The sequence below is a fragment of the Colias philodice genome, chromosome 20, assembly GCF_061535455.1.
Source record: "Colias philodice isolate Cphi_HAF_F1 chromosome 20, ilColPhil1 Martin Lab GWU primary, whole genome shotgun sequence".
NCBI lineage: Eukaryota > Metazoa > Arthropoda > Insecta > Lepidoptera > Pieridae > Colias > Colias philodice.
This window is the reverse complement of record NC_143105.1, coordinates 7,005,612-7,024,360: the sequence shown is the minus strand read 5'-3', so window position 1 is coordinate 7,024,360 and position 18,749 is coordinate 7,005,612. Positions and strand designations below refer to the sequence as shown.

At 37.9% G+C, this 18,749-nt stretch overlaps 1 protein-coding gene across 5 annotated transcripts in view; it reads right to left on the bottom strand.

Annotated features, from left to right (window-relative positions):
* trh (PAS domain-containing protein trachealess) overlaps window positions 1-18,749 on the bottom strand; it is a 175,813-nt gene that overhangs the window by 46,127 nt on the left and 110,937 nt on the right. Inside the window, exons 1-2 of one of the 5 annotated variants that reach the window (XM_089708062.1) lie at window positions 3,460-4,106; window positions 801-839 (exon numbers count right to left, since the gene is read on the bottom strand). The exons of 3 other annotated variants lie outside the window; for them this stretch is intronic. In XM_089708062.1, coding sequence (XP_089564188.1) covers window positions 801-839; window positions 3,460-3,674 — 254 coding nt within the window. In that variant the 5' untranslated portion in view covers window positions 3,675-4,106. Of the gene's footprint in view, window positions 1-800; window positions 840-3,459; window positions 4,107-18,749 lie in introns of those variants that run through there. One more of the 5 variants, XM_089708061.1, reaches the window with a different exon arrangement.

The window sequence follows — 18,749 nt, the reverse complement described above, 5'->3', positions numbered from 1 at the left end:
CACTTTATAATATTATTAGATATAGATTTTATATTATTTTAATTGAAACATCAATTATAACATGATTTAAAATTAATATAATTAGTAACCATTAGTTGTTTATTCATTACGAATATTATAACCTATTTACACATATAAAAACTTGTTTAAAATAAACATGTTTTAAATAGTTAGAAAACTAATTGCGGTCGCACAAAAGATTCATGTCTTTTGTTGTGTTTTTTGTGAGATCAGTCATCAGGTGCATCGATTGACTCCGAAAAGCTATGTTTATATCGGTGAGTTCAAAATCGGTTGATAGCTGGATGATTATTAAAGTGAAACTTTTATTACATCGTCTCAAACTTTTTGGTCTGTGTAGCGCATGTCGCGTGTATCGCGGCTGCCGAGTAGGTATACCTACTCGGCAGCCGACCGTCACGCGACATGCGCTACACAAAGCAGTGTTCGGAACCGTTCGAACAGTTTCACTTTTACCGTGGTTTCATAAAACCACACAACATTTTTATTTATTTCTTTCTTTTCAATTTTTGTAGGTACTTATTTTTAGTATTTTGGCGTGGTGGGATATACGGTTTCGCAAAATATCGGAAAACGTAGGCAAGTTATGTTTTTAACCGACTTCAAAAAAAGGAAGAGGTTATCAATTCGGCCGGTATATTTTTTAAAGCTATATTTTACTTAGGTAGTTATATTTTCCAAAACCACATTGTTGTACATATGAAAATTAAACATTATGCGGATAAAAAGTCCCTACTTTTATAGTATTTCGGGTACTTATATTATTTCTATCTGCTTACCAAATTCCATCAGTTTCGCCTTGCAAGGGCCACGAATACCTAAGTAAATTAAGCACTTATTATGTATTTAAATAAATTTGAATAATTTCATATTAAATAAATAAATATTATGTCTCTCATAAATAATTATGTAACCACATCAGCAAATATTTTCTACATGTAACAAGAGCCATTTCTTATTACTAACAAGACTCATCTATTCACAATTATTCTTCAATAAAAAAGAAACGATTTACACCAGACGCTAGTTAATAGAATTTCTATGAAACAAGTCTATCATCGAAGTAACTTAAGAGTTTCTTTGTTCCTTACCTGCATACGTTCATTTTATTATTTAGTTACGCTCCTTATTTTTCAATCAAAATGTCTGATACAGGATGCTTTTTGCTGTACCTTTTACGATGGAGTTTGACGAAGTGTGAAAGTGCTTTGATTCTGAGAGAAAGGGTTTTGTTTAATACAAAAGTTTTTAAACAGATCGATGTAAAGTTTTTTAAATTTATAGTCTATAGAAAATTCATAATGCTGTGAAGAATTTTATATGCGTCACAACTCACATGTTAGATTTTGTGTCGTGTTGTATTATTAAAAATAATTAAAACAATGTGTTTACTAAAAATATATTGATACCTTATGTTCAGGTAAGTGTTATATTCCATTTCTTGTCTTAGAAACTTTTTTAAATATTAATTGGATTTATTGTTATTTGAATGACTGCTTACTAATAAAATTTTACCTAGACGTTGTTTAAAATCTTGCTCTATGTCTAATAAAAATACTAAAATTATTAAAAAAAAAACGATTGAATAGTTGAATTTATTGAAAAACCATCCATATTTACCACCTACAATTGATCCACATATAATTTAAAAGAACAATAAAACCAGTCAATCATTTGCAGGTCGATTTGCGTATCCAATCCAGATTATCTCTATAACGGTAGACTTAACCACGACTCGGCCATTCAATAACATAATCTGTGGAAAAAACAGGCGGCAAATTGGTAGCTTCCTCTTTAAATTCGATTGTAAATTATGCTGGGAAATGTTTTCTTTTTTCTTGCTTAATGCTATTCGTAATTGATTGATTTTTGTGTGAGTTCTCTATTGTTTTAATTCAATTGGAATACAATTTTTATGGAGGTAATAAATAGTTTTCCAATGAGATCAAACGTGCATTTGTAATAGGACAAGTACCTAGAAAAGGGTGCATAGCTAAAGCTCAGAATTTAGGTGATACTAGGTAGGTATACCAGAAGATAAATAAAAAAATTATATACCTAAAACCGTTACTGAAAAACATAACTCAGACATGTAGGTAGGTCAGTACAATTATTGTCATGATCAAAGAATTAACAACCTACTTTATAAGTACATCATTTTATCTTCTATCATCCAAGAAATCAATGTTAAATGAACCGAATTCTCATGCCAATTACTCTAAAGCAAATAAACTGAGTTAAAACATTCGTTTACATGTCTCATTACGAATGTTTCTGGGAAAACGACAAATTACGAAGGCCAACCTGATGATATTATAAAGATTACAAAAGTTGTATTGTCTCGACAAATTATAGACTTATGTGATATAGATCTGCGTTTTTGCCGCGTTTTTTTTTTGTTTTTTTTTAACTGTCAAATTGATGACGTGTGTGTGTGTGTGACGTGCGAATGATTGATTTTGATTTTGTAATCTGTGGTTTTGAGTTTGTATTAAAATTTAATGCGAATTTGTATTATTGTTGTTTAGTTGAGTTTCATACTCAACTTTAGTATGAAATTGCTTATTATTATAATTTTTTTCAATGTTATTGCAAAATGTAGAGTCAATTCCTTAATATTTTTAAAATGTAAATTTTTGTCCAGTGTATTATTTTTATTTTATGCAAATTATAATATAATTCATAAAATAACATTGAATATTATATTTATGTCTATACTTTCTTAGCACTGCAAGAACTGTAGAGTCATGCGAAGATAAACATCTTAATTTAAGCAACTCGTTTTGTCCTCAGTTTTATGTTTTATTCAAAAATAAAATATTAACATTGTTGACAATTGAAATTAGTTATTCAAGTTCGTTGTTTTAAAATCAAGTTTTTTATTGTTTTTATAGAAATAATTTTATTTTAAAAAATGTTTATTTTTTAATAAAAAATAGTTATCAGTTTTCCATCACGAATTTTAAATGAAGTTTTATTTTGAAAAAAAAAAAGCCATAGAAAAATCTGAGTATCAGTCATAAAATTAAATTATCATCATACAGACTTCCTGTCCATACGAAATGAAGCCAAGTATGATGACACACCCAGAACAATTACAATTGCTACAAAAACCAGTTCCACTGTATCATAGAGATCTCTATCTAGGACAATATTTTGGGTACATAATTTCACTTCACCAACAATCTTACATAATCTTATAAAATTATTATTATAATGCCCACTCTTATTTTCATCTCAGTTTTATTCATACACTAAAAAGCACATTAAAAAGAAGCACAATTAAATTACGCAAAACAAATTGACCGCATCATTCAAATACTAATTGACTGTTCAAACTTGTTTCCCATAGCGTGACAACATGTAAACAGTCAATTAACATTAATCTATAAAAAGTGTAAATAAAAATTAAAATATAAAGAAAAAAATGAAACGTGCCCAGGTTCGAGATGCGATTGGTTGGATGCTTGTTGCTGCCGACAGATATCCGGGCTTGTCTGTACGAACCAGGAATGGGTGAAGGCAGTGTTCAAGCCCGGGTTGAGCCCCGGCCCCGGCCCGGGCAGGCCCATCACCCCGGGCAGCCCCCCGGGCCGCTGGTGGTGCGGAAACCCCGCCACGTAGTCCATAGCCACTGCTTGATATGGCAACATGCTCACACACTACTTCAACAAGAATCAGTCCTATTTGACAGTTCTTTTCGCGCGCACACACATTTCGTCAGTCCAATATGAATAAAAAATTATGTCCAACACACAAAACTACCGGGATAACTCGGCTCTCGTACAGTTCTCAAACTTAAAACATTTCGGAAAAGTTCAATATTCGCTCGCGCTCACGCGTGATGCGAGTTTTCGGCGGCGCTGCTTTTCAGTTATCAAACAAACCGCTCTATTTTCGCGACCGATCATTTACGGGGATAGCTATTCACAGGGGAAAAGTCACGCACAGCCACCCACTTAATAAATATTCTGGGCATATATCCGTTTTTACGCAGACGTGACTGGCTGTGAACTGTCCGATTTTCACGTACGGAACGCGCGGCCGATTATCGAAAACAGTTGCACGCGTCCCCCTCTCTCGACCTCGGACGTGCAACTGAAACCAAGCACGCGCCAAACGAGACTCTATTACCCTCAGCCTAGACGTCCCGGCTCGGTACCACAGAGGGGGACGCCGCTCTATAATAGAAAGAGACGGCCGCGCTCGTCGGTTATCGTCGCGGAGTTAAAAGCCTGCGTCGTTACACGCTTCGTAATAGGCGGTTACGTGATTGGGCGTGGCCAAAGCTATTAAGTTGAATTGTCGCGTTGTGATTGGTTAAAATTGCTAGTAGTAGCCTACGTGATATGTTCAGGAATACGTTTATAGCGTCCGCTCGTGGAATATAATAAGTGGAATGTTGGTTGGAGGTTCGCCAGTTGCGGCCGGGTTGCGGTTCGGTTCCCGATTCGTGTATGGGTTTAATTGTAGGACCGTTAATTTGTTTGGGCGAGGTGAATATTAAGACGATGGGTGTGGCCGCACCTGTAGGTATCGATTGTAATTCTACGAGATGAGTGGTTTATGTAAACATTAATCATACGTCATTAGACGCTAGCTGAATCGAGGCAGACATCAAAGAATGGCGTAGGAACTGTAGTGTGGTCTCAACAGCTGTTCTAGTATCGACTGGACGTAAACTGTTTGAAATAACCTAAACTTAAGCTAAAAATATAAGGAAATACTGAGAAATTTAGAGACAATAATATCAATATTTTCCTTAGGTATAGGTATCTACTATCTACCTATAATAAAAGTTATTTAAAATAATAATTTTGGTTTTATATACTATCTCCTAGATACCTACAGGTAAATTATCGCTATACCTATAGAGAAATGTTAAACCTTTTGGGAAATTAACAATTTCTTGTCTCTATTACAATAATTATCTCTACTAAAACTTAAAAATTCACAAACCCCTCTACGGATAGGTACCTATAATTCAAAATTTCTTGCAAGTCAGATACCTACTGGTAAAAAAAATGTGCCTCGGCTCTATCTATCTACCTACTGCTAAAAAGGAAATAAACGCACATGTTTTTGAAATATTTATAAAGTTCATCATATTATACCGATTTAATCATTTAGATTGTGTGAACCGATTTTAAGAAGCTCTAGGTAATAGGTATAGAATTCTAATATATTAAGATAAAACAAAACCAAAACACAGATGTAGAGACGATCCAAACTTTATTGATTTCTGTCGAGGCGTGGCGCAGACGATACCTAACCTAATATTTATGTGCTATGTAACCTTGGTGGATGCGAGTATCTACTTTGAACTCAATTTATTGGTATTAGAGTACATTTTTGGATGATGTGTTTAGATATAGGATGTTATTGGCATATAGGAAAATGTCGAATCTTTGAGGTGTGAGCTTCAATAAGAATTAAGAATATATAGTAATGTAGAGATCTGACTCTAACGTATCTAACTACGTCATAGTACACCTATATCTTAACTAACTATATACCTAGGCAAAGACAACATCAAAATTTATTTATTTAATTGTAAAATCATCCTAAGGTATATACATTTTCACATGCAAAATGCTTAGTAATATGATAATAAGCTTTTATTAAAAGATTAGCTCGCTAAATGAATCTAGGTAGGTACCATTCAATCCATTTGGACACACTAAAATATATAAATCTAAATCAAATACCTAACGTTATCACAGCAAACAGCAATTGCATGATAATTGTCCAATAGAAATATAATTGACCAATCGTATGTCATTGGTCAAATAATCGTAATTGGTCAAATAATCCCGCTTAGGTCAACCCGGAAGCGGTTTGCGACGTCCGGTATAGCTACATTTGCAATTTGACACATTTGACGTACCTATTGTGTCAAATACAATTCAAATGTTCTAAACGTTTGGTATATGAATAGTGGCATTTTCATTGATATTCTGTTTGCTGTAATTATTTCAATGCCTTGATGTTGGCAAACTCTAACCAAATAATTTAGCTGGCTAGCCATTTGAATTTGAATTCACTTTTATTGATATCCTAAATATTATACGGGTACCTACCTACGATATTAAATTGTTTAGAATAATATTTAATAGGTAAAGATTGAGTTTGAGTTAGCCTTGACTGCATGAATGTTAAATTATTTTAAAACATATTATAAAAAGCACTTAAGATATAAGATGGAAGCTGCATATTATCACGATTTATTTTTTGATAAAAACCTAGAAAAAGGACCTCGCTTAAACACCAGAAACTGGTGAACTGGTAATATGTCTAAAGTCTAAACCAAGTTTCAGATAAAGCTTTTCTAAAATAACTATACATCTTTACTTAGGTAATAATATGTACACTCACCGGCACGGAATCTTGGCCACTTCAAATTTCTGCGAAAAATTACACTATTTCTTTTCTACTACAAAATTCAATAAAAATTTCATCAAAACTAGTTAATTTAATGTTTTTACAAACTTTTAGTAATAATTTGAAGTTTATAAGAAGTACTACCGCGTAGATATGAATTAAAGAAGAATTTACGATTTTCCTGTGAAATTTAAATGATTTCTTAAAAAATGCACAAAAATTAGAAAAAAGCGTTTCCATAAAAAAAAAATAACCTTTTAATATTGGGTGTTTCCTTCTCTTGCCTTAAACACTGTTTGCATCCTTTCTGGCATACTCTAGAAGACATTATTGATGTCCACTTAAGCTATAGTGTACCAAACGGCCCCAGCTGTATTTCTAAGCTCATCCAACATTGGTTGTGAGTTGGAATCAAACTTTATGTTTCTTTTAAGCATGTCCCAGATGTGTTCTATTGGATTAAGATCCGGGATACGAGCTGGCCACTACAATTTTTCTATAATAACCTCTTGAAGGTACTCTTAAACGCATCGCACGACATGCGGACGTGCGTTATAGTGTATTTGTAGCAAATTTTCTTCAACGATAAACCTGTAATAGGGCTGAACATGTTCCTGGAGAATTTCCTCGATGTACCTGATCAAATTAAAGCCATTATCTACGATAACTAACTCCGTGCGAGCATCGGAACTTACACCTCCCCATACCATTATTGAGCCTCCATGAAAAATCGCCGTTTGGGTTGTGTTGATGGGTGAAAACCTCTCTTCTCATTTCTTCTATACTGACTCTTGGCTATCAGAAGCTCGAAGAGTGCCTTGGCACTCATCTGTGAACACCACACGAGCGCACTGGCTGTGGGTCCAGTTTTCATGTTTTCGTGCAAAACGAAGACGTGCTTCTCTGTGATGTCTGAGGAGTTCTGGACGGCGTGCTGGTCTGCAAATCTTTAAATTAACTTCCTTCATTAGTCTTCTCACCGATTGCTCACTCACATTTATTGTCCTGGTCTTTTTGAGCCGATGGCGTATCTCAACAACTGTCAGAAAGTGATTTCTGAGTATCTTTTGAACAATAAACCGGTCTTCTCGAGCTGATGTGCACCTCATGCGTCCATTTCCTGGTCTGCACGTATAGCTGCCAGTCTCCTGGTATATTCTCCATACATAGTGCATCGCTGAACGTGGTACGTACTGTACATTAGGTACTTTATGTTGCGGCAGTCATTGGTCTATCATTTTGATGGCCCGTGCAAGTTGTTCAGATTTTATCGGCATTTTTTATTGTTTTTTATGATCATTGACTACAGCACAACACTAACAATATCTTAAAACGGCATAAACGATATCGTAAAAAGTTTAAAACGAACCATTCGTAACTTCGGCTTAACCGCACAAATCACAAATTTCGACTAAATCTTAAAAAGTGGTAAAAGATTATTCTCAAACATAATGATTTCTTAACATAAAATTAAAGGAATAATATGTTAACATATCTGCATACAAAAAAATCGTGAAAAACACTTCAAACTCTTTTTATCGGCAAATTTGTAAGTGGCCAAGATTCCGTGCCGGTGAGTGTAGCTTAAAATTAATTCGTCATATTAATTTTGCGTATATTCAATAATAATGACTCTTCATTATATAATCTCTATCACCCATTAAACCATCACGCGAACAAATACCCAAAAATCCATACTAATATTATAAATGCGAAAGTAACTCTGTCTGTCTGTCTGTTACTCAATCACGCCTAAATTACTGAACCAATTTGCATGAAATTTGGTATGGAGATATTTTGATACCCGAGAAAGGACATAGGCTACCTTTTATTGCGAAATATGTACCACGGGCGAAGCCGGGGCGGACCACTAGTAAATTAAATATAACAACAAAACACGTGTTAAATTATCGAAAGCTCAGTTAGCGTTTATAGGTTCGTTTTTCATTCCACAAACGTTTTTGTTTTGTAGGCGGTTACGGTAAACATCTTATAATCAATAAAGAGATCGTTTCAATGGACACGGTCACGTTGTGTCGCGGACGCGATGGTACGCGGGGGAGTGTGGTCATGAGCGGAGCGGGAGCGGAAGCGGATTGTGTGAATATTGACTAAATGTCATTTTATGTTTTGGTATATTGAAAAAAATTTAACATACATTCATAATTCATAGAAAAACTATTTTTGTTAATGATTCATCCGTTTCAAAGAAATTTAAAACAATTTGTCAGTAATAGAATAAATACATATTTGTTTTGGGCTGGTAAATTATGTTCAATTTCCGTATCTATAAATTATACCCATTCCATATAGTTGTAACAATTCAAATTGACGAATAAATAAGTACACTATTAAAAAATATGTACCTACTATGTACGCTTTGAGACTGTAATATTATGGTTACCATTCATCTGCATCGATGTAGTTTCATCTGTATACACAATTATAGTTAGAAATCGAGTCGCTCATCACCAACGCATCTAATCGGGGGAATCAACCAGAAAACTGTCGTCCATTGAATAATTCGTGATTTCCAGTTTTTCTCGACAGGTTGATAAGCGGCCGTGATCTTGATATTGGGATTTCAGAACTGGCCATTGAACCTGCCTGAATTGCTACAGTTATACCGATTTTATACTATTTACTGATATTTATTTGGGTGTTAATGTACCTACTTAGATTCTGTTAAATGTTTTTGGTTTTATTCGCTTTTTACCCCAGTTTCGATCAGGTTACCCGAGATAAGAAATAATCGTGTTCATAATGAATCGTGATGAAATCGGGCTCAGATGTAGTTTTTAAATGATAAAATAAAAATAAATCGATAGAGTAGGTAGCTTTTAAGCTTTTAGTAAAAAACTTACACTAATACAAACTGAGCAAATTGATATTGCTTATTAAGCTCTAATTAAGCTTGTGCTTGAGTAAATGAGTTTAGATTTTAAGTATAATATGAAGTGTTTTTTTGGAAAATATCGTCCAACCCTTTTATTTACGTGTTCAAATGATTTAAATTATCGGATAGAAGATGGACGAATTTCTATGAGCGTACCCATTAATTCAAAATAAACTCATGTTTACCATCAGAATTAAAAAATAATCAATAAGGCTAGTTTACTTAGGTGCAATCTGCAAAAGAATTTATCTACTTGGCTATTATTTGTTAAAGTAGTATCTAGTAGTATATTAAATCAAATGATAAGAAATCTTCATATATATTAAACTAAAACATTAATTATTTATTCAATTAGACTTCTTATAAAAGCACTTTTGAATCGGCACAACATTTTTTTATCATTTACCATTATTTCATATTGCCTCATTATTATTTCATATTCCCTTATTAATTTCCCACTAAAATTGTTTACATCCAAGCTATTAGCTATTAGCTTACTGTTTACAAAAACGTACCAAGACAGCCCAAGCGGGTACGTGCGTCCCTTCGCAATGTGGGCCAGCCGATCGATGCTGATTAACATTCAACATCTGCACTATCGTAGGATTAGTGACGTCACCATTGCTTCGATCGCGCCTTTTTTCGTTGTATGGGATGTGGCTGCTGGGCTATATGGTTATAGTGACGTAAGTGGCTCTCATTGGATAATACTATTATTAATTACTAGCTTTCCGCCCCCGGCTTCGCCCGCGTTTTCAAAGAAAAACCCGTTCCCGTAGGATTTCCGGGATAAAACCTATCCTATGTCCTTTCTCGGGTATCAAAATATCTCTATACCAAATTTCATGCAAATTCAGTAGTTAAGGCGTGATTGAGTAACAGACAGACAGACAGAGTTACTTTCGCATTTATAATATTAGTATGGATAAACACACGTTTATAAGATCACGTCATCATCATCATCATCATCGTCAGCCCATTATGTTCCCACTGCTGGGACATGGGCCTCCCATAGGGAACAGGTAAACGCAATCCACCATATACTAGCAAAGTTCGGGTTGGCAGTTGTCACATGTCTTCGAACTTTTGATTCTTTGACTTGTCGGTTTCCTCTCGATGTTTTAGCGTTTTAGCAGTGGTGATGTTATAAACGTGTGTTTATTAGTAACTTAACATTATCTAATCTAATATTATAAAGCTGAAGAGTTTGTTTGTTTGAACGCACTAGTCACAGGAACCACGGGTCCGGTTCGGCATTTTATACAATTATGAATGATTATTATTACCTACTTTTAAGGTTGTAGAACTGAAAATTATTAATGAGTGCTATTAATATTACAACAAAGTACCATATCAAAAAAAACATACTTAGGTATATTTAAAAGTTAAAAGATTTATTAGATAGGAACTATAGCAGTAGATACAATAAATTCATATCAATTATGCCTAAATTCTAGTACAACAAACCACTTACATTCAATTATCATGTACACAGTTAAATTTACTTACAAATAAACATGTCCAAGTTTATCTCACATTACCCCAGAATTAGGGAAGCACACACGCATTAAGATTGCAACCCTGATACTTTGATGCGAATTAAGATATTCTAATTTTAATTGTCCCGCGCTTTATGGGTGTAGGATAAGTGTTGCCTTGTACAAAATTATGGTTGTAGGTCGTAGGAGCTTAGAACATTGACATGGGCGTAGCTAGCCATGGGCACAGGGTGGGGCAAAAAAAAACCGGCCAAGTGTGAGTCGGAGGGGCTCCGAACAAACCTCCTATATATTTTTATTATGTTGTAACTCTAAAATGTATGTTTTAGCAATTTTGCCTTTATCTGTGCTATAAGACATTGCTTTTAACCAAATTTCAAGACTCTGTGTTCACGGGAAGTACAATGAAGGTTTTGATTCCCTTGCGAATATCGAATTTTGCGATAATTTGCAGCATAAAATGGCTGTATCTTTTAATTGCGTTGGCTTATAAGTTTGATTTTTTCACAGTTTTAAGAGACCGTAGACTTGAGTATTCGATATAAATTTCAGCTTGATAACTCTACGCGTTCCTGAGAAAAAGTGTGTTGACAGACAAACCGACAGGTAGACTTTGTTGTGCGTCTGTCTGTCTAAAAATACCTTTTTTTTTTTCAAGAACACGTGGCGGTATCAAGCTGAAATAATCACTATCACTACATAGTATAAAACAAAGTTGCATTCCCTGTCCCTATGTCCCTATGTCCCTTTGTACGCTTAAATCTTTGAAACTACGCAACGGATTTTGATGCGGTTTTTTTTAATAGATCGAGTGATTCAAGAGGAAGGTTTATATGTATAATAACATCCATTAAATAGTGGAGAAGTACTGTTATTTTTGAGGTTTCTAATGTGATGTCGTAAAAAAATACATTTTTTCCGCTAACATTGCAAACGCAGGCTGAACCCTACGAGTTTTATCAAAATAATGTACTAAGTATTATACACATTGAAAAGGTCTACAGAAAAGTCCGCGATGGTATATGTCTATCTCTTATGGATAACCCACAATAACTTTTTTTTGTCATTTATTTTTACGACAAATAATGGCTAATTTTCGATGCGATTTTAACCAATACAGCATTAATCCTTAACTAATTAAATACCTTGAATACATTGTTCATTTAATATAGATCTATATGGCCCTTTACATCGTATGATTTAAGTGAATATTTTCGAAGATATTACAGATTTAAAAATTGCGGGACGTAGCGTTTGCGGCGGTACCGGCCGGCCGCCCGGCTATCTATTTTATACCCGTGCGAAGCCGGAGCGGGCCGCTATGTTTTTATATACAACGTTCACAGTTTTTCTGTAGTGTATTTAGTATCAGCATTGCACCCGTGCGAAGCCGGGGCGGGTCGCTAGTAATGAATAAATCAAAACAAACAAAAGATACCTACAGCCGTTTATGTTGCAAATTTCATCCCTATATTATATAGTTTATCTGTCTAATACAATAATATGATTCCTTTTTACCATAAAATATAAGTCTACGTAAATAGAAAAATAAACCATTTTAAATAACTCAGTAAATAAAGCAAAAGCCTTGCACTTCCGATTTCATGTTTGTTTTCGGGTTAATGGTCACTTATTGACCATAAAAACACAAAATGCAGACAGATCCAGGTGGAGCTTTGCTCGCAATCTTATAGTTTTTGACCGATATCTCGAAAACTATCCACTTTAGGACAAAATTTGCTTAGACTTTTTTGTAGAAAGTAAAATTTCGCATATTTTTTGTAAAACTTACTACATATTTACGGTTTATGGCTTATTTGGTGAATCGGTTGATCGTTAAAATATTGGATTAATGAATAAAATGCATGTATGTACATAGTTTTTAGGTCACTTTATTCTCTACAAGTTTTGTTTGAATTTTTTTTCTAGTGCCCATATTTTTTTGCATCCGAATATAAAATAACTACTCAATATTATTTAGTTGTTCGAAATATATACGAAGTGTACGAAACATACATACATAGGTACCTTGAAATTTACTATAACGGAAAGTTTTACAAAAAGTTTACAAGGTATAAAAGATGTAAAATTTTACTACCTACAAAAAATCCCCATATTTTTTGCCTTAAAATGGATAGTTTCCGAGATATCGGCCAAAAACTTTTATGTAAGATTGCGAGCGTAGCTCCACCTGGATCTGTCAGCATTTTGTGCTTTTATGGTCAGTAACTTATCCTAAAACAAAAGTGAAATTGGATGGGAAATTTAGTGCGAATTTGGCTAAATAAAAACAGCTTTGAATGGGGTAACAGTACTACACTACTTTTTCTGGCACCAAAAGTGGTTTAAATCATGTAACATAGAAGCGCAAGCTTTTTGTTTAGATCGCTTTTTTTGTGTCCATTGACAACTTTCGAGTGAGAATTTTTTAACGGATATTAAGTTTTGTAGTCAGTACCTAGATAATTACGTTTTTTAGATTTGGTTAGGTACCTTCCAGGTCAGAGCCAGGGTGGGGCAAGTGCCCCACCCTGCCCCACCGTGGCTACGCCCATGAACATTGACATTATATAGAGCATAGATAGATCTCTTCCATAGCATTCCTAACCTAGAGATAAAATCGTGTCCCAAACCGTTAAGGATTATACTACCACAATGTAAAGTATAGGTTTGCTGAAATATTTCAAAATAGCACATTACAATATATATAAGAATATTTTATTTAAAAATTTTAATAATTTTGGTATTTAGATGTACAATTTTTTTAGCAATTTCAAATACAAAATGTTGAAATAGGTTCTATAATTTTGAAGCCTAAAGTTTCATTTATCTAAAAAAGAATGTAAATAATTCATTAACATGAATTCATTTTTCATACACATAAAATTCATTAAAATTATTTCACAAACAAACGACATTACATCACATTTATACACAAATTATTTAAACAACAAATCATAAAGGATAAGGATATCAAATCTTAACCCTTCACTAAGGGGTTGTTTTATTAATTTATTTAGTCTGGTATCGCGTAAATTATACGAATTCTGGTATAATTGGCCCCATATGCAAAGTTAAATGTTTCGCCTTGATTTTATCTTTGTTTAATACATTCCTTGATGGAGGGTTGAGCAAATATAATCGCAGGTTAGTTGATCTGCTACTTTGTTACTTCAAAAATGGTCATATTTCAATAAAATTTGCGTAATAACTTTGTAACTATCTCTTTGTATTCTTTTTTTTAATCTGTTAAATGATGAATTATTGAATTATTAAGTTACTAGTTGTGCCACGCGGTTTTACCCGCATTGCTCCGCTCCTGTTGGTCTTAGCGTGATGATATATAGCCTAGCCTTCCTCGATTCATGGGCTATCTAACACCGAAAGAATTTTTCAAATCGGACCAGTATTTCCTGAGGTTAGCGCGTTCAAACAAACAAACTCTTCAGCTTTATAATATTAAGTATAGATAAGGTAAATCGCTCTATATAAGAAAGCACTGACGACAAATACAGATAAAGCTTTCTATTAAACTTCATTAAAAAATGAGTAGTTCTAGAATAGATATCTATACCAAAAACGGAAATTGAATTATCAGTTTAGGTCCTGCCCTCGATCACCGGACTGATTGTAAAATCCAGCCAATGCTTTAATTTTTGCATTCATGTAATAATCATTGTGAATTTTATTATTTCTGTTCAATTTTCAATTTAAATGTTATTATCATTTCAAAGACTGCTTAGTTACTTTTATTTATTTGTATTATTCGTATTAAATAATCTCTCCTATGATCAATCCTAATTATTACAATCGGTACTCCTTAAAAAGCGCTGAATTAGCAGCCTCTATATTCTCAGGTCTATATTAAATTTTCAACTCATAACAACGACAGACCAGAACTAGTTTTTCAATAACGCGTCGCCATCAACACGATATTAATCCAGCTAAAAATATCGTACGGTTATGAGTTTGAGAACATTGCTCATTCGGAGCACGATCCCTCCCCTCCGTACAGTCGGTAACGTAGCTGCAGTACAGTCAGCAACTAGTAGATATTATAAGGAGTATTACAGGAGCAAGTATGGGTTAAATCTATACTTAATATTATGAAGAGTTTGTTTGTTTGTTTGAACGCGCTAACCTCAGGAACTACTAGTCCGATTTGCAAAATTATTTCGGTGTTCGATAGCCAATTTATCGAGGAAGGCTTATAGGCTATATATATATCATTACGCTACAACAGGAGCGAAGTCGCATGCGGGTGAAACCAAAAAGCGCAGCTAGTTATAATATAGGAGTATATAAAGTTTCTGTAGGATAGGCAGAAATGTTGGGAGCATACATTACGTATTGATGGTAATTCAAAATTTGGTAATAGCTTGTAAAAAGGGGTGGATGCAGGGTTTGTGTAAAATCAATTTTGAAACGGATAGCTATGTTTTTGTTACTGCAAAATCAGAATCAGAAAATAATGCATCATAACACGCATTCAATTTTTAAACTATCATCAATGTTGCTATAATATGAAGCTACTTCACAATTTCCCTCCAAACACAACATTCACAATATTAAAAAAGCGCTTTACAATATTAAAAAGCGCTTCAAACAAAAGTGTAACAGTTTTAACACCAATTTGCTTCACAAACGGCTACTTACACTTTAAAAAAGTCAATTACATTACGCCCCTTGCTACATTTTTCTTGCTCTGTTCCCGTAGGTAATAAGGGACTTTCTTCAGAACCTAATAACGCGGGTAATTTTTCAATTGGCAAAGTTGGCAAGTAGGTGGACGGTTATATGCATTAGGTAACATGTTGATGTTTAATTTAATATGCTTAGTTTGTTATAGGTATAATTTTAAGTGATTTGTATGTACTTTATAAAACTGTTATTAAAATTATACTTAGGTAGGTATTAGGTACTGATTTCATTTTCTAATCCTTTTTTTTTTTTTTTTTTTTTTTTTTTTTTTTTTTTTTTTTTTTATAGTGGGGAAATCTTCGAAAGATACCCATGGCCCCCGGGGATGGAGCCAAGGGTTATGTCGGATTCTTACCGACTAAAACCCCACTGTGTTCCGTCGAGCCGCGCAGTTAGCCGGGGCCGCGGGTACTCTTAGAAATCGTCCACGACCCTGGCAGCGGACGCCCGGTTACGGGCCCACCTCCGTTACCACCTACGGCTGCGCGCGTGCGCGCCTCCTCCTTCCTCTGCGAGGCGGCATGAGCGGAACACGTCTCATGTCACCTCACTGCCCCGGACGATGGAGCATGTCCCCGGTCCATCGTCCAGAGCCCTTCGCTAGGGAGGCAGGTCGCGATCGCTAGCGACCGCGACTCGGCGTCGGCGCCTAAAGGGTCGCCGGCGCCGCATCGGGTCCGCGAGAGGGTTCCCCTCACGAACCCGCTCCGCCTCCTCTTTTCGCACCATCACCTCCTCACAGAAGGCGACCACCGCACGCCAGGACCTGGAGCCTCCAACCATGGCGCGAACCAAGGACGGGAGCGAGAGATCCGGCCCCACAGCAGCGACCAGTCGCTGCCTAGCCACGGACCACGCAGGACACACACTCAGCGTGTGGTCCGCTGTATCCTCCTCGCTTGGGCACCAATGGCAGGCCATGGTTGGCTCCCGGATCGCGACTCGACACAGGTATCGTCCGAAACACCCGTGTCCAGACAGTACCTGTGTCAAGCGGAACGTGAGAGCCCCATGTCGTCTGCTGCACCATTCTAAAAGGACCGGCCGGATGGCCTCCACCGTCCTTACACCTGCAGTTGGGTTCTCGAGACGCCGCACCCATTCCTCCATCAGACGCTCGCGAGCCGAAGCCCTCCAGCGCGAGACTTCTTCGGGGTTTGGTTCCAGCCCCGAAGACCTGGACCCAGCAATTCGTCGGTACACGTCCGCGAGTACAGCAGCGTCAAGTTCCCAAGGGGGGGTTCCGGCTAGTACGCAGGATGCTTCAAAAGAGACAGTCCGATATGCCCGCGATATTCTTAGCGCCATGACCCGTTGCGGACGACGCAGAAGGGGTCTAGTCCGGGCGCTAAGAGAATCAGCCCAGATGGGCGCTCCGTACAGGGCCATTGAGCGGATGGCACCGGTGTAAAGCCGGCGACAGCTATCTCCAGGCCCCCGAAGATTGGGGAGCAAGCTTCCCAGTGCCCCGGCCGCTCCGGTGAGCCGGGGGGCGAGGCGACGGAAGTGCTCCGCAAAAGACCAACGACCGTCTAAGAAAATTCCCAGATAGCGCATTGTCTGACTGATCTCTATGGACACGCCCCCCACCTGTACACAGGAACCAGCCCCTGGTGCCCTACGGGGGCCATGGAAGCACAGCGCCTCCGTCTTTTCCAAGGCCACTTTCAGACCTAGCCGGCGGATACGATTCACGACTAGATCAACGCCAGCTGTCGCCAATTGGGCTGCCTCACTTAGACAGTTTCCACGAGCAGTCACCAACGTGTCGTCGGCGTAACATAACACACCGACCCCTGGGAGATGCTCACCACGCAGAACCCAGTCATAGCCGATGTTCCACAGGAGCGGTCCTAGCACCGAACCCTGTGGAACACCGCACGACATAGGCCTCTGCCTCCACCCATCCCGAGAGAGGTACGATACGGACCTATCTGACAAGTATGATTGTATCATCCGTAGTAAATATGTGGGCACGCGATGGTAGCGGAGTGCCTCCAGAATGCACGTCCAGGGCAAGGTATTAAAAGCATTGGCGATATCCAAAGATACCGCCAAAAGTACTCCGCCTCTGGAGACCACATCCACTGCAACGGTCTTCAAACATAAGATTGCGTCTAGGGTAGATCGCTTCCGCCGAAAGCCATACTGGCAGTTGCTGAGGTTCGGCCCAACTCTTTCAAGATGGTCAACGAGGCGCGCCGCCAGAATACGCTCAAGGAGCTTTCCCACCTCATCTAGTAACACCACCGGCCTATAAGCCGACGGCGAATCCCCTGGGCGGCCTGGCTTTTTGATCAATACCAAGTTACCAGATTTCCATATTCCAGGAAACTGGGCTTGTTGTACGCACGCTGAAAACAGGCGCTCGACTCTAGAGCCAAGAGCCGGTAGCGCAAGTGCCCAAGCTCGACTAGGTATACCATCAGGACCAGGCGAAACCTTCTTTCTCTTAAGCCTGTCTGCAGCCGATTCCAGCTCTTCTCTCGTGACCGAAGGAACAACGGCGTCATCTGACTCTTCCTGTGGCGCAACATTCCTCGACGCCATCGATGGCGGAGGATGTCTCTCCCGGTCCGGAAACAACGACGCCACTACTCGGTCCAGAAATTGGGGCTCAAGTGACTGGGTCAGGGGCGGGGCACGTGGGCGGATCTTTTGCCTCACCCATTGATACGGCCGGCCCCAGGCGTCCCGATCCAGGCCACTTATCATCTCCTCCCAAGCTTCCGCCTTAGATCGGCTAATGGCCTCCTGTAGAGCAACAACGCAGCTCCTGTAGGCAGCATACAACTGCGCTTCCTCTGCGTCAGTGTGTCTCCTCCTTCGACACCTGGTGTACGCCCGCCTCGCAGCTACGCAGAAAGAGCGCAACTGGGAAATTTCGGCGGACCACCAGTAAACTTGCCGCTTGGGTGGTATCCTTCCAACACGGGGCATGGCCGCGTCGCAAACTTGCGTCATGGCATCAGCGAGCCACGCCGCCTCCACCTCAACAGCCACAGTTCCCTCCGGCACAGGAAGCCAGGACTGCACGATAGCGGCTTCAATCAGCAGCTCCTTATCTAGGCGGCTCAAAGCCCAGCGCGGTCGCCGTCCCTCACTTGGAGTCACTCGACCGGGAATCTCCCGTGAGGCGACGCCGAAACGGATATACCTGTGGTCCGACAACGTTTCAACGTCCTCCAGAACTCTCCAGTCTCGCACACGGTGGGCAAGAGACGGGCTCGCAAACGTCAGATCAACGATGG